The sequence below is a fragment of the Cheilinus undulatus genome, linkage group 23 (assembly GCF_018320785.1).
Source record: "Cheilinus undulatus linkage group 23, ASM1832078v1, whole genome shotgun sequence".
Taxonomy (NCBI): Eukaryota; Metazoa; Chordata; class Actinopteri; order Labriformes; family Labridae; genus Cheilinus; species Cheilinus undulatus.
In genome coordinates this window covers 13598221-13621357 of record NC_054887.1, presented here as the reverse complement: position 1 = coordinate 13621357, position 23137 = coordinate 13598221, and the positions used below count along the sequence as shown (strand labels likewise).

At 40.7% G+C, this 23137-nt stretch overlaps 1 protein-coding gene across 1 annotated transcript; it reads right to left on the bottom strand.

Moving 5' to 3' along the window:
• Positions 1–10811: 10811 nt before the first annotated feature.
• LOC121505787 (NXPE family member 3-like) lies at positions 10812–18440 on the bottom strand. Its single transcript, XM_041781340.1, has 6 exons — positions 18360–18440; positions 17464–17979; positions 16284–16579; positions 11825–11895; positions 11434–11640; positions 10812–11359 (listed from the first exon to the last, which is right to left on the bottom strand). Exons 1-6 carry the CDS (start codon positions 18438–18440, stop codon positions 10812–10814), a joined length of 1719 nt encoding a protein of 572 aa, XP_041637274.1.
• Between the last annotated feature and the right edge of the window lie 4697 nt (positions 18441–23137).

Here is a 23137-nt window from a genome sequence, read left to right as displayed (position 1 = left end):
ATATATGCTCCTGAGCTCCAGCTCTCCTTGCTGACTCATTGTCTCACCTTCAGAGATTCTGAGAGCATCTCCCTGGGTTTTCTCATGTGTGTTTTGCATGAAAGAGTTTTCACAAGCATTTATAAACCTTTCTAAAGGAAGACTTAGTTTACTGGTCACTGAAAGTTCATTGAGTATCAGTGCTGAGGGTTTTTACTCAGCCATTTTTGGTTTCCTTGTTTAAGCTGATCTAGTTGCCTTTGCATGTCATTTGAGTTTACTCAGTCTCCCAAGTTGTTTCAGTTTGTTGTCAGCTGCTTGGCAGCAGTGGTTTAGTTTCTTGTTTGCACTTTGAACGGGAGCTTTTAGGTTATTTCTTACCAGCATATAGCTTTTGTTTTCTTTCCCCGCTTCCTATTGATCGCCTACGATCTTAGTGGTTATCCTTTTAGGATAACTTAAAGAACCCCACCCCCTGCCTTATCCGCAATTGTGTCCTAACTCCCCTCGTCCTGACATAAAACATTATTTTTCCTCATGGAACTTTGATGTGTCACTTCCCAATCACAGAAACTCAATTTTGCATGAAAATGTAGAGCTAAATTGGGTCTACATGTTTGTGAAAGAGTAAACTTTGCCAATAGTCCCTATGCATGCAGTGAGAGGCAGAGCAACACCGAAAAACAATCGCGCTTTGGTTCAAAAACTCCAGGGGTATTGCACAAAACTGTTGAGTTTTATCACGGACAAGTAACCATGGTGATTTATTCTCTGCAGCTAGCCTGCTCCAGACCAGGCTAAAAACCAGGATAAGATGAATCCTGTAGTGGCTCTGCTGTCATTACTGTGAGAAATGAGTGTGGTTTATAGCTTTTCCATGGTTTTTCTACACGTTGCATCATTTAATCATCCTGCATCCAGATATTACAACTGTAGTCATTTCATTTGCCGGTTGACTTTTAGTATCATTTATTTGCACAGATTATATAAAGACAAAAGCACGTATAAAAAGACAATATTTGAGCTATAAAAGTAAGAGGCAGACCGTTTATTTGGAATCCTTTCCTTATTAATACAACACCAACATTGAAGAGTTCAAAATGGTACAAAAAAATAAACATAAAATAAAAATCTTACCTTACTCAAATAGGTACAATATGCTTAAGTGCTAAATTTAGAATTTTGGATAATAAATGATCTTGTGTGGTACTTCTTGTTGTGTATGTGCATTTTGACTAGCATTGGTACACTGTGTAGTCACATTTCTAAATTCCACATCTCCAAATCAATTGTATACCCCATATTAATAATACATTTTATTTATTTTTTTCATTTTTTTTTCATTCATTGTAAAAAGAAAAGGGACACCATTATTTTCTTGTTAGTTTTGTTGTTAATTTTGCAATTGCTGTTTCTTAGCTTTCAGTCTGGAGTGGAGAGAGCAAAAGTCACACGGATTAACACACTCAATCACAAATATGGTTACAGTATGCACTGCAATACTCACCTCCCGTTCCAATTTCTGGATCTCTAGTTCCAGTTTCCTCAGCTTCCGTCTTTTAATTTCAATGTCCAGCTCAATCGTTCTTCTCTCCTTCCGGGTCTGGAGTTCTGCCAGCTCTGCCTGTTTCTGCAGGTGTTTGGCATACAGGTTTCTGATGGTTTGTGAATTCTGTAGAAGAACTGTCAATTAGCACATCAGGATTTGTGCATCACATAGATTTACTTCAGCATACAGTATACTCACAACGCTGGCAGCTTGCTCTTGGGGCGGTGCAGTCTCTAGGTCCTGTAACACATTTTTATCAGCACCACATCACTGACTTTCTATTCATTTTGGATTAAATAGGAGTATATCTCCACAAATTTGACATGAAACCTCAAGCCTTCTGTAGTCCAGTGACAGCGTCTCCTCATCTGCAGAGGTATACTCCACAGCTGTAGATGTGCCTCCCCCTGCCATATACATACATGAATCAAGAGAACTCGTATTCACATTTGAAAAGACATGCCAAGCCTGTAATATTAATTAAATGTACAGTACTAACTGGATCGTCTTCTGGTGGCTCCAAAAGCACAATTGTGTCCCCAGACACTGCAAGCAAATTCAAAGTCAGACAGTATAATATTGTCAAATGTGTTCTGCAGTGGAACTGCAATATGTACCTTGTAAGAAGCTTCAACTTTCAGTTGCAAGGACTGAGTCCGTCACGGTCCCTCCCGGGATCCCCTCCATCACTGGCCTCCCTTTATTTAAATCAGTTGCCAGCTCCTCTGCTGGGGTCAGGTCCTGGCTGGGTGGGCCACCCCCAGTTCTAGCTGTATGTGCTTTTACTATTGATTAGTAACTTGAAAAGTCATCAGCTCTGCATCCTTTAACTCTTATTATGATAGTTCCTGTGGAGTACAGTTTATTAATTCCTACATATTTTAGCTACTTATGCATTAAGCCAGTCCGCTATTGTCTGCCAGGTGTTACGAGAGTTAACCATTAGGTGGTAGTCTGGTTCTATGCATGTTGCAGAAGTAGGAAATGGGACTGTGAGGTAGACTAGAGGAAGTAACTAAGCTAAGGTTACACACTGTGATATGTTGCCAGGCAAACAATAAAAAGAAACATAGCTACGCTAATGAGCCTGACCAGACAATGCATCATCAAAACACCAGGCTTTTCCCCTCTCCTTTTTTACATTTCTTCATATTGTTGATGAAGCAGCTCCTGATCAGCATGTGTGAAAATGACGCGCGTCCTTGTTCCATTTTTCCATCAGTGATTCTGTGATCAACTCGCGGTCTTCTTTAAGACCCCGTAAAGTAAAAATAAATCTGTATTTAGGTTTGTCGTATGATAGATCACTGTGTTATGAACCCCCAGGTCAAATTTCAGTCACATAAAGCATCTCCAAGTTTATAAAATTAAGCTTCCAATCATGAAAAATGAGGCAATAAAATCTGCTCCAGGATGGTGTGGGCATGTCTGTTGAATGAGCTGAAACCACGTCCACCCAGGACACGAATAGTCTGCAGCATTAACCCCCTCACTCATGGTGTCATACTTGGAAAAATATTTTCCCCTAAAAACATGAACCAATAAAAGAAACATGCGGAACTATAACTTTGCAATGAAACACGAACATTATAGAATGGTACAAGAGCACAAGACTGAATTCCTTTGCACAAAATAAACCAGAAGTCCCTGCTCCAGGTGACTGCTTACTTCCACAATATTGTAGTGTTAGAGGGGCGGGATCATTCTCTACTGTGGGCTCGTGAGCCCACATATTGGCCCCGCCCACATGAAACCAAGCCAGGAAAGACATAGCCTTAATCCAGAATTCAGTCTCATGTAGATCTCAGAGTTTTCACATGTTTACAGCAACCGTATTCCAACATTTCTAGAGTGTTAAGACAAAAACTTTGGATTTCACTTTACAGGGTCTTTAAGAATACCGTGAACCCGCAATTATCCCAAAGATCCTCACCTGGCTGAACTAAGCCGCGTCTTTTCATCCTGGCTCGGAAGCATAATTTGATCAGGACTTTACCTGTTAATCACCAAGGATTTACCTCAATACAAAAGTGAGTACACACTTTCATGAAATGAATGAAATATTTACGGTATCTGAACAGAGAAAAAAACGAGAAAACGATCCACAAAATTACCTTTACTGCTTCGATCAGTCTGGACTGAAATGACCTCAGAAGTGTAGAAAGTCACTTTAGAAGTTGCTTTTTTTCCTATTAGGAATTAAAAAGTCCCAAAAGGCCACACAAGGACACGGCAGATTAAAAGCTGAATTAATGAGACGTGATATAAACATGAAAACTATACCAACCTTAATTTGACTCAGGCAATAGCGCAATTGTCAGCCGATTTTAAGTTTTAATACCACAGAAAGTTTGAATACAAAGTCGCTCATGAGTGGGATAAAGGAGAGAACTTTCTGGGGCACCGACAAATTGGAGCCCAAGGCCAGCTAAATCATAGTCCATTGTAAAGTTAAGCCATAATGACCACATTTTTGTCTCCTTGATTAATAAGCTCTCTTATCAAAGCAGCAAATACTTGTGTATTCATAATTTGCAAATGTATATCTTTGGTCACTTTTTGAGAGGTTTAAGTAGGTAAAAAATGACCAGCAAATAAGTAAAACAAACAAATGGAACTAAATTTTACTGTACCAGAGTAAATTGTAATTTTTAATTAAAAAAATTAAAATCTGTATTTTTTTAATGTGATTTAGTTACCATATTTCTATTTAGAGTCTCCAAATGGACATTGTGAAATCTGACTGGACATTTCTCTTTGAAACAAACATTGCTAAACTGTCATTATAGTTGGTTTTACATCAAGTTATGAGTAGATGTTTCTCTGATAAATAAGAATTTAAAAAAGGGAGAACAATGGCGATGAAGGGTCCATGCTAGTGTTCTGCTTGGGCCCTAAAATTGCTCCTTCTACGGTGTCGATACAGCAGATCTCATCTACTCTTTCACTGGCTGTTACTCCCCCCTCTTTTGTCCCCGGGATTATTCTTGTTGGTCCTGGTTTGACCTCTGATCATCTCTCCTGTGATCCAACACTCAAGTTAAATCCATTTTTATCTTGATGTCAGAAAAGCTGTGCATTGATGGCGAGGTGGAGAATATCATTTGCTCATCATATTTGTTACTGTATCCTACTAGGATCCTGCATGTACATTTGAGGACATTGAATTCTGACTTTCCTTCAACATAGTAATTGTAATTTACCAAAATACCAGATGATCTTTGTTCCACCTATGGTCATGAGTTCTAGTTGATGACCAGCAGAATGAGATCTCGGGTTAAGGGGTTGAAACGAGATTCTTCAGTAGGGTGGTGGGGCTCAGCCTTAGGGATAGGGTGAGGAGCTCAAACATCCAGAGGAAGCACAAAGTAGAGCCGCTGCTCCTTTGCAGCAAAAAGAGCCAGTCTGATCAGGAAGCATTCTTTGGGGTCTTCTTGGAGTGTCCAACTGGGAGGAAACCCCAGGCAGATGTAGGACATTTGACAAACTGACATTTTAGAACATGCAAATTCCAGGACAAAAGTTTTTTGATGACCTTACTAACTTTATATTGCTAAGTTTTTTTTTGTTTGTTTTGTTTTGTTTTTTTTTGTAATTTTTCAATTTTTACAAGAAACCACAAAGTGAAAAATTAAAAATAAAAAAAAAAGACAACAACAGGGCTCAGACAATCAGTTACCAAACAAAACAATGTGCAAAGCTACAAATCATACAATGTGACTCCAAATGCTGTGCATCAAATTTTGAGGAAGAGAGTAATAGGTACATGTAAAAATGAAAATATAACATGGAGATAAGATATGTTTGCATGCTGACAATATTTATCCCACACTGGCTTTGCACCAGGTGGACTAGAAATAGATCCCAGATAGAGAAAGTTTTGATTGAGTCAGTCCTTAAAGATCTGAGTCTTTCTGTTTGTATGACTGACAACATACAGGTGCATTTCAAAAAATAAGAATATCATGAAAAAGTTCAATATTTTTTGTCACTCTTTTCTGAAAGTAAAAACCCATATATTATATAGACTTGTTACACATAGAGTGAAATATTTCAAGCCTTTATTTCTTGAAATGTTGATGATTATGGCTTACAGATAAGAAAACCCAAAACTCAGTTTCTCAGAAAATTTGACTATTACATAAGATCAATTTAAAAAAAGGATATTTTAAACAGAAATGTCAGGCTTCTAAAAAGTATGTTCATTTCAATTACGATCTTCTATGCCACTCAATTTCTAAGTACAGGTTTATAGCTGTACAAGTCTTTTGTTGTTTTAAAATTTTTCCCTTCATAAAACCCTTTTTCCCCCAATCATTTGTTGACCAAGTTAGTTTTCTTCACATATCATGCCAATACTGTACTCCCTTCTTTTTTTTTTTTACATTAACTGAATCCTACCTTTTCATTCTCATGGCATGTGAAGTGGTAAAGGCTCAACTCAACTCAACTTTCTTTATAAAGCACTTTAAAACAACCACAGCTGGAACAAAGTGCTGTACATAAATAGACAAAAAACACAGGGATAAAACAATTAAAACAATGAATAGGTATAAACACTAAAATAACGGTTTCATTGTTTTTAAAACAATTTAAGAACAATAAAACAATGACTAAAAGCAAACCATAAAACACTAAAACAGGAGCAGAGTCTCATGTGGGGTTGAATGCCAAGGAATAAAAATGGGTTTAGAGATGAGTTTTAAAGATGGACAGTGAGGAGGCTTGTCTAATGTGGGAGAGTAATCCAGCCGAGATGTAATAAAGGCATGGATTACTGTTTCAAAGTGCTGTTGTGCGAGAAAAGGCTTCACTTTTGCCAGCTGCCTAATCTGAAAAAAGCTGGACTTCACTACAGAGCTAATTTGCCGATCCAACTTAAAATCACTGTCCATCTTAAAACCCAAGTTTGAGACTGGTGGCTTTAGATAATCAGCCAAAGGGCCCAAGTCAACAGGAGGGGGTACACAAGGGCCACTGGGACCAAACACCATCACTTCTGAATTTTCTCATTGAAATTTAAAAAGTTCCAGGCTTTGATGTCTTCAAGACATGCCAGGAGTGGTGTGAGGGAGAAAGCATTTTTCTTTTTCAGCGGCACATATATCTGACTGTCATCAGCATAACAGTGGAAAGAGATGCCATGCTTTTTCAGGATGGAGCCCAGGGGCAGTTCATACAAAGAGAAAAGCAGGGGCCCTAAAATCGACCCCTGTGGAACCCCATATGGCAGTGGAGCTTACACTCATATTTCTGTCAGCCAGATACGATTTGAACCACTCCAGTGCAGTACCACTGACACCCACTGGGTGGCATAGCCGAGCCACTAGGGTATTGTGGTCCACAGTGTCAAAGGCTGCAGTTAGGTCCAGTAGGACAAGAATTACATGGTCACCAGAGTCATTTGCCAGGAGGATGTCATTAAAAACTCTTAATAAAGCTGACTCGGTGTTATGGAGAGTTTTAAAGCCGGATTGAAAGACCTCCAGGACCTCATGCTCATCCAGAAACGAATTTAACTGAACATGAACAACTTTCTCCAAAATGTTTGAAATAAAAGGGAGCTTGGAGATAGGCCTAAAATTGGCTAGCATGCTGCGATCAAGGCCAGGTTTACTAAGAAGAGGCTGCACCACTGCATGTTTAAAATTTAGGGGAACAACACCAGAAGACAAACTGCTGTTTATGACAGCCAGAACTGACTGCCCTGTACTAGGGAAGACCTCTTTAAATAGGCCAGGAGAGACAGCATCACAGGGAGAACCTGATGGCTTAATATGGCCAACCAGATCTTCTAAGAACGACAGAGACACAGGCTCAAACTTTTCAGCAGCAGACTGGTGGTGGGGCTGCAGCTGCAGAGGTTTTAAACACAGCTGCTAATTGCATAGAGCTTGTGTTGTCTGCTTATATACCTTGTTGGTCTATGGGCTATAAAATCATACAACTCATTGATTTGATTCATAAACTTTTTTCAGTGGTTGGCACAGTTTATACGGTTATATGTAGAACACCTGGCTCTGCTAGCTTACCTGTGTCATCTGTGTGCAAAGAAGAGTGGGCCAAAATTCCTTCACAGCGATATGAAAGACTCATCGGCAGTTATAGTAATGCTTGTCTGCAGTTGTTGCCGCCAAGGATGGAACAACCAGTTATTAGAGGGGCAATTACTTTTTCACAGGGCCAGGTAGGTTTGGATAGCTTTTCCCCCTTAATAAAGGAAATGAAATCTGCTACAAAGATCATTGGGGTTTTAGTCTTCAGACTGCTAGATTGTAAACTCTGTTACCTTTACTGATAGTTCCCCAGTACAAACAGAAATGCATGTATTTAGTTAGAATATCTTTTTACATAAAAAAGATACTTAACAAGTACATTTGAACAAGTTGATTTAGACATTTGTAATTTTTCATCATTACATATGATTAGATGTCATTTCTGGTCAATACTGTCACCACGAGTAACCCCAAACCCCCAAAACAGAATGATTCCAAAAATATCAACAATGTTGAATCATAAACATTTAAATAGGTTAAAAAGACAAACCCTTCAATCACTGAAGATGAGACTAGTTACTTCATATCTACCCAAAAAATGTCTGCAGCACTGGACACAGAAGCCTGTGGAAAATCCACCCATTATCTACAGCTCATTGCTTTTCCATCACACTGATCACCAGTCAGTCACAGGGTTGACAAACAAGCAGCCACGCCTGCAGCTATTTTCACCAGTCAAGCTAACAGCATGTCTTTGGAATGTGAGATGAATTACTTATGCATGTATGAGGAAAACATACAAATTCAACACAAAGAGAACCTGTCCAACTAGAATTCCCATCCCCCCCCATAAATGCACCACAAAAAGAAACCTTTCAAGAGAGAAGAGGAAACACTTGGTAGGTTGTCTGCAGATGATTTTAGAATGGGGGCAGGAAGTGATTTCTGCATAGAGAAGCATTAAAAATGCCTTTTTTTTTTTTTTTTTTTTTTTTTTTGGTGTTCACAGAGCCTCAGTCTAAAGTCTGGAGGGGCGGATTCAGAAAACACTCGCGTAAGGTCTGTTTCCACCCAGCAGTCTGGTTTGGTTCAGTAGTCAGGGTTTGCCATGGTAAACCCTGACCTTGCTTGTGTTTCTACAGCCGTCAAGCCTCTCTCTTTGAATGGGAATTGTGTCTTGTTTTAGAGATCTGGATCATTTGGCTCAGCTCTGTCATGATTGCTGGTCTTTTGCTACTTAAAAACTCAGAGAAAGGGCCCTTACTTGTTGTGATTTATTGTGCATTGGTGCTAGCGTCCTGGTTAACTGTTCCCTCATTTTGGAGCGGAAAAGTGTATGAAGATATTTGACTGTGATGTTGGAATTATTTATTCAGGCAACTTTTTAACCCCCTTTCAGCACTTTTTCACAACCAATTTTTGCCACTTCTTTTTGCAATTTCTCTGCCATTTTTGAGGGAACTTTGATTCCATTTTATTTCCATTTTTGCCACTTTATTATTACTGCTTTTGCCATTATTTGCGTTTTGCCATGTTTAACCCTTTTTGCAACATCTGCATGCAACTTTGTTCCTATTTTAGCTGTCTTTTGTCATGTTTTGCCACTTTTTTCTGCTTTTGACCATTTTTGCACCTTTTTCCCCACTTTTCGACAGTTTATGTCCATTTTTTCTAATCTTTGCCAAATCCATTTTCTTGCCACTTCTCACCTGGTTTTGGATTGTTTTGCCATTGGTTTTCCTCTTTTTAACACTTTTTGTCACCTTACCCCATTCTTGCCACTCTGTTTGGCCTTTTTTCACCTATTTGCCATGTTTCAATCATATTATGCCACTTTTTTGGAAAATTTTAACACATTTTTGTCATTTCTCACCCTTTTTTTTCTTGTTTCTTCTATTTTTTTCCACAGGCTCCATTCCCTCCCCACCTCTCTTTCCCCACTTTCAGAAAATCTGTGCTGAAACAAGCCGTTCTCTGATTTTACACCTAGTGACCTCACATGGGGAGTAAGCACCTGCCCCCCAGGTTTGGTTGGCCCTCCCCCACTTGGAGGAAAGATCCGCCCTCCTCTACTGATCCTCTCAGCTACCAGCTGAGATGCTGGATAGCTCAGTGGGTTACCCTGCTGACTACAGTCTGGGAGATTGCTCAAATCCCATTCAGGTCCTAAACTTTGGATAAAAGTGTCTGTAACATCAGGAATGCTGCATCTATTTCCTGAGAGGGGTGTGGTCAGGGGTGGAGTCAGACAGCTAATTATCATTTAAAGCCACAGACACAGAAACGGCTCGTTCTGAGAAGGGATGAAACAGAGGGGTTTTTTAGATATGCAAAAATCCAATACTGGAGTGTTTTTTCATCAATAAACTTCACAGGCATGTTTTGGGGACCTCTGAGAACAATATAAACTTGTCTTAAAAGGGTAAAATATGTCCCCTTTAAGCTTGTCACATTTTCTTTGAACTATAATAAGCAGGTGTTCTTTCGTAGTGTGGGTGTGTATCCTTCCAATTATTAACTCATGTTGTTATTAAAGAGGCTGTGTTGTTGGTTATGAATATGGCATGGCTTTAGATTTCAGCTTGATTTTAGGTGTGCCGTGGGGAAGAACCCACTGAACTCGGTCATGAGTTGCATTCAATTTTTAAACATTCAGTCGATGCATACAGAACCAAAACTATCATCTTAACATCTCATAAATTACCAATTTTTTTCATTTTTTTTAAGTGTGTACAAAAATAATCAAAAATGTAAGGAAGGAAACTGGGTCCTGTGGTTCACATTGAAGAGCTCATAGAACCAGCTTGTTTGTGAATGGCACATTTGCTTAATTCTACCATATTTATGTCAAAATGAGGGAGAAAAGTGGTTTAAGGGGGATGTCTAGCCTCTTAGCTCAGTACAAGATTGCTCTAGACTCTTGTCTCCCTTCATCTGACTACTTGTAGAAGGAGATGTGAAGGACTTATTGATATCAGTCACCTCCACGCCTAGTATTTCAGTTAACGGGTAGATAACAAAACACTTTATTGTAAAGTGTAAGGATCATACTCAATGTATATAGAAGCTTTCTGATGGTAACTGCAGTATGCAGATCCATGTAGAGCAATAACATACAAACTTTCCTCCATTCCCATTGATTCTGAACTAGTGCCCCCAATCTGACTTTCATCAGGATCACATGACTGCAGACAACCTGTATTCTGAATTTACCACCACCAGGAGTTGCCACTTTCCCAACATTGTTAAATTTTGCCATAATGCTTCCATATTCACGGCTAGCTCCTTCACTTGTGGGGGCATGTGTAGGATAAAAGTACATCAACCATGTTTTTAATGATGGGACGACTAGGATGAAGGTCGTGTTCCAGGTAGTGAGCTAGAACCATGTCCCAGGCGTCCACCACTTTGATGTTTATTCCTTTAAACATGGCTCTGATTATCTTGTTCGCCTGAGCTGCGAACCAGTTAATGTTGGCTGTCAAGAAAAAAGGACTCAATCTTGTCAGAGTCCCAGTCTTGATGACTACCAGCGTGTCTGGAGCCCTATTTAACAGGCGGATCACCGCCATGCGGATGTTCTGAAGCCGTCTGATGTAAAGTTCAGTTGGGAAAGCACCAAAGTGGGCACAGATGCCAAAAACTACAACAGTGTCAGAACCACCGTCAATCGCATCTAGTTCAGTGGCGATGTAACTCTCCTTGCTAGTTGGCAACATGAGAATGTGAAAAGGAAGACCATGGATGCGGAATGTTATCATTGTTTGATTGTCAGGGTCCCACATCATAAAAGGTCCTGCATGAGTCACACCTTTCAGATTTACCTCCTTGACATCTGCAAGTATGACAAAGGGAACAGATTACGATGCAATATGAATAAAGCAAAAATGTGTCATTAATTTCAACTACCTGGCAGTGAAGTGGTAAAGTACTCAAACCATTGCCTGATGGTGGAGTCTCCATACAGATAGACCATCTTGCCTTTCAGACACTGACTGATGGCAGAGGCGTTGTTGAACTGTTGGAATTTGATGCCATCTAGTGATCGCCACACACCCTGGTAGTAATACCCTGAGGTTCCAGACTTCCAACTGTCTTGATGAAGCCCAGGTTGCCCTGAGATTAATTAAACAAAGGTCAGTAGCATGGCGTAAGGAAAGCTGAGTCGACAACATCTACAAGCAGTTTTACCACTTTAGGAGAAAGTGTTACAGAACCAGATATTATAGCGCCTGTTTACATCTATATCATGTATCATTCTATACATTATTTGGTGGAAGTAGGAAAAAGGCATCAGTACCTTTTATTTGTGGCAACACATTGACACTGGAAGGTCCAGATGCTGGAATCAAGACTTTCAGGTTGGCATTCCTAAATAAAATTTCAAATTATTAGTGGTTTGGCAGACACCAAAATAACCAAATAGTAAGGCTTCAATTAAATATTCATACTATACCTCCATATGTTTCCTTTAAAGATATGTTAACATCTTAGGCTTTATGTTTGTAGTTATAAACTAGATAGCTTGAACCAGGAGAGACAAATGACCCCTAATTCCTGCACACTCTATTGATCTGCTCACAAAGCACTCTGCAGAACAAATTGCTTCCTTTCCAGTCAGTCTTTGCCATTCACAGTTCAGGTGTTGCTGCTGTATACAGGAAGGACTTCAAAACAACTGCCATTTCAACCCCTGTTTTCCCCTCAGTTGAACACCTTGTCCTTAACCTCCCTGGTCCCATACCCCTGGTCATTGCTATCATTTATTGCCCACTCCAAGCCAGACCCCAGTTTTTTCTCTGAATTTCTGGACCTCTTGACCCGATTATGCTCCACTTCATTCTCTGTTCTCCTCCTGGGCGATTTTAATTTCCATATTGACAACTAACGATGCAAATCTGCCAATGACTTTCTTGCCTTGCTACACTGCTTCAGTTTCACACAACACATCAACTTACCCACCTACAGTCATGGACATATACTAGACTTAGTTTGCACCACTGGCCTCACTATCCATAATCTCTCAAGTCTCAATCTCCACATCTCTGACCACCGAACAATAATTACGGACATTGACCTTCCCATCCCCACCCCTAGACAAAAGCGAACCATATCCTTCAGAAACATCAATACAGCCTCCCCACTGCCCTGTCTGCCTCCATATCTACTCATATCACTGCCTCCCCAGCCCCCCTGTCTAACAACCCCTCTGAACTAGTTTCTTATTACAACAACACACTCACCTCCTGTCTTAATCAACTGGCCCCTCTCAAAACCAAAACTGTCTCCTTCACTCACTCTGCCCCCTGGTATACCCCCACCCTCCATTCAATGAAATCTCGCAAACGGCAACTGGAAAGACTCCATAGGAAAACTGGATTATTGTTCCTCTCCAAGCTTACACCGACTTTATTCCAGAATACAAGCAAGCCCACAACTCAGCCTGGTCCACCTACTTTTCCCAAATCATCCACTCTGGCTCCTCCAACCCCAAAGCTCTTTTCTCCATCATCAATAAACTCCTCAAACCCTATGACAAAACCTCCTCAACTTTCATGACTGACAAATGCAACTCATTCCTCTCATATTTCCAAACCAAAATTGACAATATTTACAGCGGCTTCACCACCCCCACCTTCCCCTTCCCCTCCAACTGTCACCTCTGCCTCCCTACCTACAACCCCCTCCATCATCATCCAACCGCTCTCCCAGATCCTTCCTGTATCCCCCTCCAACCTGGCCACCATTACTACCAGCATGAAGAGTTCCACCTGCACCCTTGACCCCATCCCATCAAACCTCCTCAAAAACTGCCTGCCAGCCATCTTCCTCCTCCCCATCATCAACTCCTCCCTTCACACTGATCTTGTTCCCCAATCCCTAAAACTTGCAGCTGTTACCCCCATCCTCAAAAAACCTGGACTCAACCCTGATCACATGTCTAACTTCCAGCCCATCTCCAACCTCCCCTTTCTGTCAAAAACTCTGGAACATGTCATCGCCACACAACTCAAGTCCCACCTCTCCCATAACAACCTTTATGAACCTTTCCAATCCCGCTTCCGACTGCAACACAGCACTGAAACAGCACTACTGAAAGTCACCAACGACCTCCTCCTCTCATCAGACTCTGGCAACATCAACATCCTCATCCTCCTGGACCTCTCAGCTGCATTCGACACCATCAACCACTCCATCCTGCTTTCCTGTCTGGAACATTCACTCCACATCACTGGTACTGCACTTTCCTGGATTAAATCTTACCTCACGGACAGACAACAATTCATCCACATTAACAATTGCTCCTCCTCCACTGCTCCTCTGACACAAGGCATCCCTCAGGGTTCGGTGCTTGGTCCCCTTCTATTCATAATCTACCTGCTCCCCCTTGGTCAAATCATTCGCCACCATGGACTCAATTTCCACTGTTAAGCTGACGACATCCAACTGTACATCACCACTGACACACACTCCACATTAACCAACTGCCTCTCTGACATAAAAACCTGGATGAATAACAATTTCCTTTCTCTAAATTACAATAAAGCCGAACTCATGCTCATTGGCCCCAAATCCCTCACCAAAGCCATCCATAACTTCAGCCTCCAAATTAACACCTTCACCCTGTCCCCCTCCCCTCACACCTGCAGTCTTGATATTATTTTTGACAGTCACCTCTCCTTTAATCAGCACGTCACCCAGCTCACAAAAACTGCCTTTTTTCACCTAAAAAAACATAGCCCGCATCTGTCCACTACTCTCCGTCCCTGCAGCTGAAACTCTCATCCACGCTTTAATCACATCCCAACTTGATTACTGCAATAGCATTCTTTATGGCACATCCTCAACGGTCCTCAATAAACTTCAATACATCCAGAACTCAGCAGCACATCTTCTGACCCATACCCGCTTCCATGACCACATTTCCCCTGACAGAACATGACAAGTGAAGGACAACATACAAGCATTATATACAGACGGTGGAGACGAGAAGACAGAGACAAGCAGGGACTCTACATTTTAACAGTCTGAAAGTGTTGAAGGCATATGTCTTCGTGTATGTACGTGTGTGTGTGTGGGGGGTGTGGGGGGTGTGTGTGCGCGTATATAGACATCATACATATGTATTTGTGTGCATATATTTGTTTTCGGGGAGACATAAGTTGAAAGCCATGGGGTGATTGATTTGTCTTTCCACAGTTTGCCGTCAATGTATAGTTTGTCAACTGAGATGGTTGCCTTTTTTCCTTCTTGCATGTGTTTTTTACGGATGGGGAGAAGTGTTTTGCATCTGTCCATGATTTCTCTGGGGAACTGATCGTTGATGCCGAAGTCTGTGCCTTTCAGGTTCTTGCCGTGACGTTGTACGAGTTGTTTTTGTTTGAAGTGTTCAAATTTTGCCACAATGGGACATGGGCATTTGTTCGCAGAGTTTTTGGGTCCAATGCGGTGTACATGGTGAAAGGTAATGTCTTTGACAGAGTCCGGGGGGATTTTGAGGTTGTTTGTCATGAAGTCCTTTATCAGATGCTCTGGGTTATCACCTTGTTGTTGTTCGGGAATACCAGAAAAGATGAGATTGTCTCTCATACTGCGGGACTGGAGGTCAAGAATGGTTTCTTTCATTCATTTGTTTGTTTTCTTTAACAATGGAGTCAAGCTGAGTAGTGAGGGTTGATACAGAGTTTTGGAGGGATTTGTTTTCTTTTGCGAGCGTGTCTAAGTGTTCTTGAGAGAATTCGAGGCTGGAACTCTTTGTGCAGAACTTCGATCGGTGCTATTCGAGGGTCGAGCCCGGAAAGATTGTCACTGATGGAAATCAAAATATCACTGACCTCAGTACAGCAGGGTTTTCCAGGGGAGTGAATGAATGAGTCTGACAGCCGGCATCTCTTGTTTTCCTGTGTTGTGGTTCTGTTACGGTCCATTTTCGGGTGTTTATCAGAGCCGGGTGTAATAATTGTCAATGTAGTCCTCTAGGGCCCCCCCCCACCTTACAGACCTCCTGCACCATCACATCCCCTCCTGTAATCTTCGCTCATTAAAACTCAATCTCCTCTCCCTACCAATAAGAACCAAGTTACGAAACTGGTGGGACAGAGCCTTCTCTATAGCCGCCCCCTCCCTCTGGAACTCACTTCCCAAACACATCCAAGACTGTATGGACTTATCCACATTCAAATCGCTGCTCAAAACTCACCTTTTTAAACTGGCTTTTAATATTTGATTCTGTTGTTGTCTTGTCAGGTTGATTGCTTGCTTGCTTGTTTTCTCTGTTTAATTGTAATATTGTCCTGTTTTTGGCTTTTTCTTTTTGCAATGCATTATATTATTATTGTACAGTGTCTTTGAGTTTTTGAAAAGCGCTTTATAAATAAAATGCTGTATTATTATTATTATTATTATTATTATTATTAAATGGGCGAGAGGCGGGGTACACGCTGAACTGGTTTCCAGTCAATCACAGGGCAGACATACAGAGACAGACAAGGCACTGTCACACTCACACCTATGGCCAATTTAGAGTCACCAGCTAACCTAATGAGCGTGTCTTCGGAGGTTGGAAGAAGCCGCAGTGCCAGGAGAGAAACCACGCATGCATGGGGAGAAGATGCAAACTCTGCACAGAAAGGCCCTGATCAGGGATCAAACCAGAAACACAGCAACAGCACTAACCCCTGCAGCCCTACACTGCTCACTAGCACCCTTTTCATTTTAAGTAACTATTATTTTTCAGCTGTTTTTCAGTGTTCCCTCACCTTTGGAAGAGCATCCTCTCGTTGCCCTTAAATGGGGTCCTATATGCTGTTTTGAAGTGATTAATCCTGGTATCACAGCTCAGGTTCTTCGGCTTGTAGCAGAACCAAGGGCCACCTGTGCGGGGGTCGGTGAAGTTGCACTGTGGCTGTTTGTTTTGACGTAGACAAATATTACAGACGGTAGTTTCAGAGATTGAGCCCGAGTGGAAGACGCTCTTGAAGATCAACCTGTCAGGATTTTCTCTGTTCAGCCTGCGCAGAACTGTGATAGCAGTGCTTGAATGAATAAGCTCCACCTGAGAGAACAGAGAACATGAGTTTCAAAGTTATCGCGTACACAGCGTGCCAACAAATAGATGGAGTGTTTGACCTGGACTGTTGACCTGAACTGATAAAACAATATGAAGGGTTAGTTTACTGGCTTGTAATACTGCGCTGTAAACATCCTCTTTTTAACTGCCGCCCCACTTCCCTCTTTCTGTATCTCCTTCTTCTCTGCTTCTCCCTCCATTTTTTCCTGAGTCTCCCTATTCTCATTTCTACATCTCCATCTTCCTTTGCTCTCTCTCTATGTTTTTCCCCCTTTTTTTTCGGCATTCACCTCTTTTTTGCATCTTCCTCTTCTCTTACCCCTTTTTCGTCATTTTCCTCTTTTTCATACAGATTCCACTTCCCTTTTACGTTATCTTTTAATTTTTTGCATCTCTCCTCCAGGTGGCTTAACATTGTCTTTGTTCGTAAACCAGCCCCGAAACGCCAATTTTGTCAAGTGAAATAAACCCCGAAAATCATCAGTTCGAGAGTCAACCGTCATTCATTCAGGAGGGATGCTACATTCACTATACTTCTGGCTTATTCTAATTTGAAATAATTAAAAAAACCTCCATTACTACAGACTCATTCCACTTCAGATTGATAGTTGACAAGCTCACAATGCAGAATGCGGGCCCTCTCACACTGCGGGGGCTGTGGGGGTATACTATACGGTCCAGCAATCTAACAGATAGTGTAATCACACCTGCCCTCTTTGTAGAGTCTTGAGATAACATTAGTTATGAGTTTACACTAATTAATTGATTGATAAATTAAATTATCTACAGTGCAATTCCACCTCAACAGGTGATACCTTTAGCATCACCTATGGTACGATAACATTTCAGTAGACAGCCTTGAGCTTTACCTGGACCTGTGCGCTTCCTTCCCAGAGTAAAGTGAACACAGCAGAGTAGGAGCCATTAGAATGATCCACCACTCGCCCAGCCACGCCTGCTTCCAGCGTTTTGTTGTGCAATGAGGCAACTAAGAAATCTCCCCCAGACTTCTTGGCATTTCCTAGGAAGTCACAGACTTTTATCATGACCTCCAGCTGATCTCCTACATGCCACTCCCCTCCACCCTTTCTTGGGAGAATGTGGAAGAAGCTGTGTCCAGCATGGCTTGTCTGATTCAGTAAAAGAGGAGAGGACAGCACTGGAGTTTCAGGCCAGGCGAGCTCTAATAGGAGGCGTTCCTCCTCAGCATCTGCAGACGACAGTAGTGGCTTGAAGGTGCAGAAATCACCGGGATTTGGAGTAGCAGAGGGAGGAACAGTGGAAGGAGCAGAGGGAGGAACAAAGGAAGTAGCAGAGGGAGGAACAGAGGATGGAGCAGAAGTTGCTTTCTTGGAAAAGATGGAATCGTATCCTTTATAGATTGTCTGCAAGGGAATGAGAGGAAGAGATGGTGTAAGAGATTAATCAAACAAATGTACTTGCATTGCATTTATTTACCCCTTCTGTCTTTAATAAAAACACCCTTTTTGACCTCTAAAGCCAGGTTTAGACCAAAGATTCTCAACAGTACAATTTAAAAAATTTTAAAAAATTTTAAAGTGGTTGTCATGACCTTGCCTTTTACCAGTTTACCATCAAAGTTTCATTGATAGACTTTTATGATAGATCATTTTTTGGACATTTCAGTGTACTCTGATAGCACATACTCTTTATTCAAGTAAGGCACCTCTGAGATGTGTTGGAAAATGTTTAGGAGTGCATGAGTGTAAACTAAATAGAGAGTCCATCTCTGAAAGGTTCTTACCTCCATCAGCTCCATGTTTACAAGAACAAAGACCATCCCAGCCAGACAGAGGAAGATGGCAAAACTCTTCAGTGCCTTCATGCTGAATTTGTTTTCTGTAAAACCTTGCATTGTGATTGGTCCTCCTAATGAATTGGATCCACACAAAAAAGGAACGCCAGACTCCTTGTTCAGTAGAAATTCTTCCTAAAATAACAAACTCACTTGTAAAATGTCTGCATTAGCTGGGTGTTATATCAAGTGATGTTCCCAGGAGAATAATGTCAAATCAGATTAAACACTGGTTCAAAGTTGGTTCAAACCAGTGGTTTTCAAGTTTTTGCTGCCAAAGGCACACCTAAGATCAAGCCTAAATTTCAAGGCACACCAAATCCATATCTATACAAAATGCCTTTTTAAAACATGTTACAGTAAATCAAGTGTATAGCGTTAGATCAGGCAGGCCTAGGAGTCAATTGCTGCTATATAATTGAGATCAGCTGATCTCACGCAAGCTCTCACCAGCTGACAGCCAGCTGATTAACCAATATTGGCTACTCACACTCATGCTGCCGTTTAAACTGCTCTAGCCTGAGTATGCTTTGCTTCTCCCACTGCAAGCCACTTTTTACAACCCTCCTCCACCCCAGCTCCTCCTTCCTAGAACAGCCACATATGAATAACAGCAATACATGTAAATTTAAAACTGCTAATAAAGAAAACTATTTATGACTGCAAATCATGTGTGTTTCTCCACAAAGTGGTTCTAAATGAACTTAAGCCATTGTATGGTTGCAGTAATTATGTAAGGTTGCACAAACTGCTACGGCACACCAAGACTTGGCTCATGGCACACCAGTGTGCTTTGCAACATCATTTGAGAACCACTGGTTTAAACTGTTCTAAGAGAGAGCTGGTTAATTTCCATCAACATAGAAACCCTTAGCAATGCTCTTTATCAATCTGAGTCCTCATCGATACCTGTGGTGTGGTGTTTTAGCATGAGGAAGCTTAATTTTTATTAAAGAGAATCTTCACTCCATTTTGCTTATGTGAGTTAGAGCTATGAAAGACTAGAAGACTATTTTGGGATTTTAAATATGCTATTAGTTATTTTTTTATGGAATTGAAACTTCCAAAAATTCTAGATTCATTTTATACAAAGTGAAACATTTCTAGACTCTACATGTGCCAGCTCCCGTTGTTCTGTCTGTCACACGCCCGGGCTGGTCAGCAGACATTTATAAATCGAACATCCTTTAGTTAAAATGACTAGAAATAACACCAACAAAAGCGTTTACACATCTAAATCGTAACTGTGACACTTTGCAAGTCTAAGTAATTTTTATTTAATGTGTAATTCCTGCACATTGAGAGGAAAGCTAACCAGAGAAAGCCCTTGTTGTGTAAGTGTAGTTGGCCAATAAAACTGATTGTGATTTCAAGCCCACTCTGACCCCAGGAATACACCTCATTATGCCCACTGACCCCTGCAGTGTCAGTGGTACGTCTCACTCATGCCACTCAATAAGTCTATCAAAAGGATTGACAATGAGAGCCACAACCAAAAACAGGTAGGAGTCATTCAAGTAGGGGGAAGGTAAAATAATATTTTTGTTTTTCTCACACACACACACACACACACAGAGAGAGAGACACACACAGAGGCACTCAAAACAAATTTTCGTTTTGATGGTGTTCACACACACACACACACCCACACACACACACACACATAACCCTGAACTGAGCAGCAACCTGCTCCCTGTATAGCCTCCCAGCCCTGCTGATCACTAACAGATATCAGCTGGGAGCAGCCACACCTAATGTGCACCAAAATTACATAAACGAGCAGGATGAACAAGTTTGTGTGAGGAAAGTCACCCAATAACAAACAAATCTGGGTATTCATAATGGCATATTCCAACATTTCTGTATTATATACACCTTTTTTTTGGACTGATGTTTTATGATATTCTTATAGATAGTGGATTTTTATTTTTTATTTTAATGTTGATGATTTAAGCAGCAATCATCAACATTTAAACAAAAAAAGTCTTAAAATATTTCACTTTGTATATGATAAATCTAGAATATATGGAAGTTTAACTGTCTGAAGTAAATCATGGGGAAAAAATTAACATTTTTATCATAATCTATTTTTTTTTAGATATACCCGTGTACTGTCTTTGTGCATAAAAGGTGAACAAACAGAACATCGCCCTAAACAAAGCAACTTGGAACATGGTGATGCTGAACAGCTTTAAGTACAAAAATGCCACTGAAAAATTTTAGCAAAGAAGTTTAAAGCATTTTTAAAGGAAAAACATTTACACAAGTACCTGCAAAGTCTACCCAAAGAGCAGCATGATGTTTTCATAATGTCTATGAAATTAAACTTCAGCTACACTCAGAGTATCATCTTACCTGAGAAGGGACTGAATAGGAGTACACAAAGAGGAAAAATCTTTTAGTGATGTGGATCCAGACATAAAGAGATACAATCACGTACTGATGGACAAATTATGATGCACTTATGAGAAATCCAACAGGTAGTTCAAGATCATCCCTCCCTTTCTGAAAAGTTCTGCCCTGCCCAAAGGCTATCAATGGAGCTTTGCCAGATGAATGTGAAATATTCATGTCATTGGCATGTATAGCAGTCCCTCCGGTATACACAGACTTTACTATTAGGCAAACCAGGCACTTTCCTGGAGCCCCGGGACCCATAAAATGCCCCTTCTCTTGTATTTTGGTCATTCGTTGTGTTTTTACAAAAATCCCTTCACAAAAAAAAGCATCGGAGTGCCTAATTTTATCAATAACTCATGTCTTCACGGAGTCTGTCTGCCCTCCCACCCCTCTCCAGTCTGCACCACATGGACTATTCCATGATGCGCCTCATGGCACTGCGCAGCACGGAAATGATTCGAGCGACAACAGCGGGAAGACAGAGGGTGCTTCCCGGGTGCTTCTCGTTTCATACTTCGGCATCCTTCCTTCCTCCGTTCGCTTCGTTTCCTCGCGTCTTAGCTCCACCCAGCGAGGAAATGAAAGAGAGATGTGAGGAAGAGACAGGAGAGAGGAAGCACAACTTAGTGAATGAGAAATCCTTCACTTTTTTTTCCTTTTTTCTTTTTTTAAATTAACACAAGAGAGTCATACAGAGTTTCATCTGCGAGTGTACATAAGATATAGAATAAAATACAAACATCAACTTATTATTCAAATTACAGTATAAACACAAAGAGTCATGTAGAAATAATATTAAAACATATAAACATTCTATTGTAAAGAGAAGAGGGTGAAAATAAATAACAGCATTCATATTTTATAGTACGGAAGAGTATTAGGGCCACTGAAAAAAAATAATTTGAGACTTTTTTTTCAAGTGTGAGATTAACGTCAGAATTCTGAGAAAAATGTCAGAATTTTGAGTTTAAAGTCAGAATTCTGAGAAAAAAGAACATTTGAGACTTTTTTTTCACTTTTTTTCATTTGAAGAATAAAGTCAGAATTCTGACTTTAATCTCAGAATTCTGACTTTAAAAGTCTTAATTTATGAATTCATAAATTAGGTCCAGCGCAGATTGCAATGAAGCAAGTTCTGTGGCCTCATCCTCACTCAGGTTTTCCTTTTCAGTTAAGTTCATAATTTGTGTGACAATTTGGAGTTCTTTTTCTCTTTTTGTTTTAGATATTTTGTTGCCCAATGCCATATGCAATGCCAGAAGTTATCTGATCAATAATCCACCACAGAGCTCTGCATGTTTTTTTTTTTTTTAATTTAGATAGGAACAATAAACAAAGTTCTGCCTTAATGAGGCCTAAATTCTGTCAGATTATATCATCCTGTATAAAGTTAACACTTAAAGATAAACACAAACATATTTATTATTTAATTTATCTTTGTTTAAGGGTTGTTTAAGGGTGTTTAAGGAGCTGTTTCCTTCCTCGATCCTTGCAGCCTCCAGGCGCATTTAAGGAATTGGAAGATCCTTCATCATGGCGGAGGGAGGACGATTTCCGGGTCAGTGGAGGAGCGAGGAGGCGAGGATGGACAAAACTTTGTAACGAGAAGCACCCAGAGAGAGCTGAATGACGAGGCAAGGCTACGAAAGTGGATGTCAGAAAAAGAAAAAGAGGGAGAAGAACAGGGCTTGACATTTACACCCGCCAAATACGGGTGGATTTCGGCCTTGGCGGGTAGCAGGGTGACATAGCCACGACGGTGGGTTGAATTTATCAGTGTCACAACTAATGCTTCACTCTGACCGTGCTTGTCTGTTAGCCCGTATGATTTTGGCCTGTTACAGAGAGGCTGTTGGGCACACAAAGGCTCAAATTTCCCTCCATAACAACTGAAAAATGTTTTGTTTCTTCATCCATTCGTACGTTTTTACGCAGTGCCAAGGGCGACACACATAAATACGACACACACATATACTATGGACACGCGCACAGACGTGTTGGCTGTCATGAAGTCCACTGACTCATGCTCTGAGTTTAATACTTTTAATTGGGTTCGTTCTTTGACATGACCGAGCTAACAGCAGCATAACAACATATCCCGAGCTTTACAGCAACAACTTCTACGCTTCTACGGTTGCATACCTGGGTGTATAAACACTTGTCATGATCTAACTGCGACCTCTTGTGGCTAACTCAAGTAAGATGCATTCAAATCACATCACATCTCCCCCTTTTGACAAGTCTTCTTTTAAGAGATGCATAACAACTAAATATCACTGCAACTGTTCTTGGTAAGTAAATTCAAACAATAAAATTATGTTACTGGC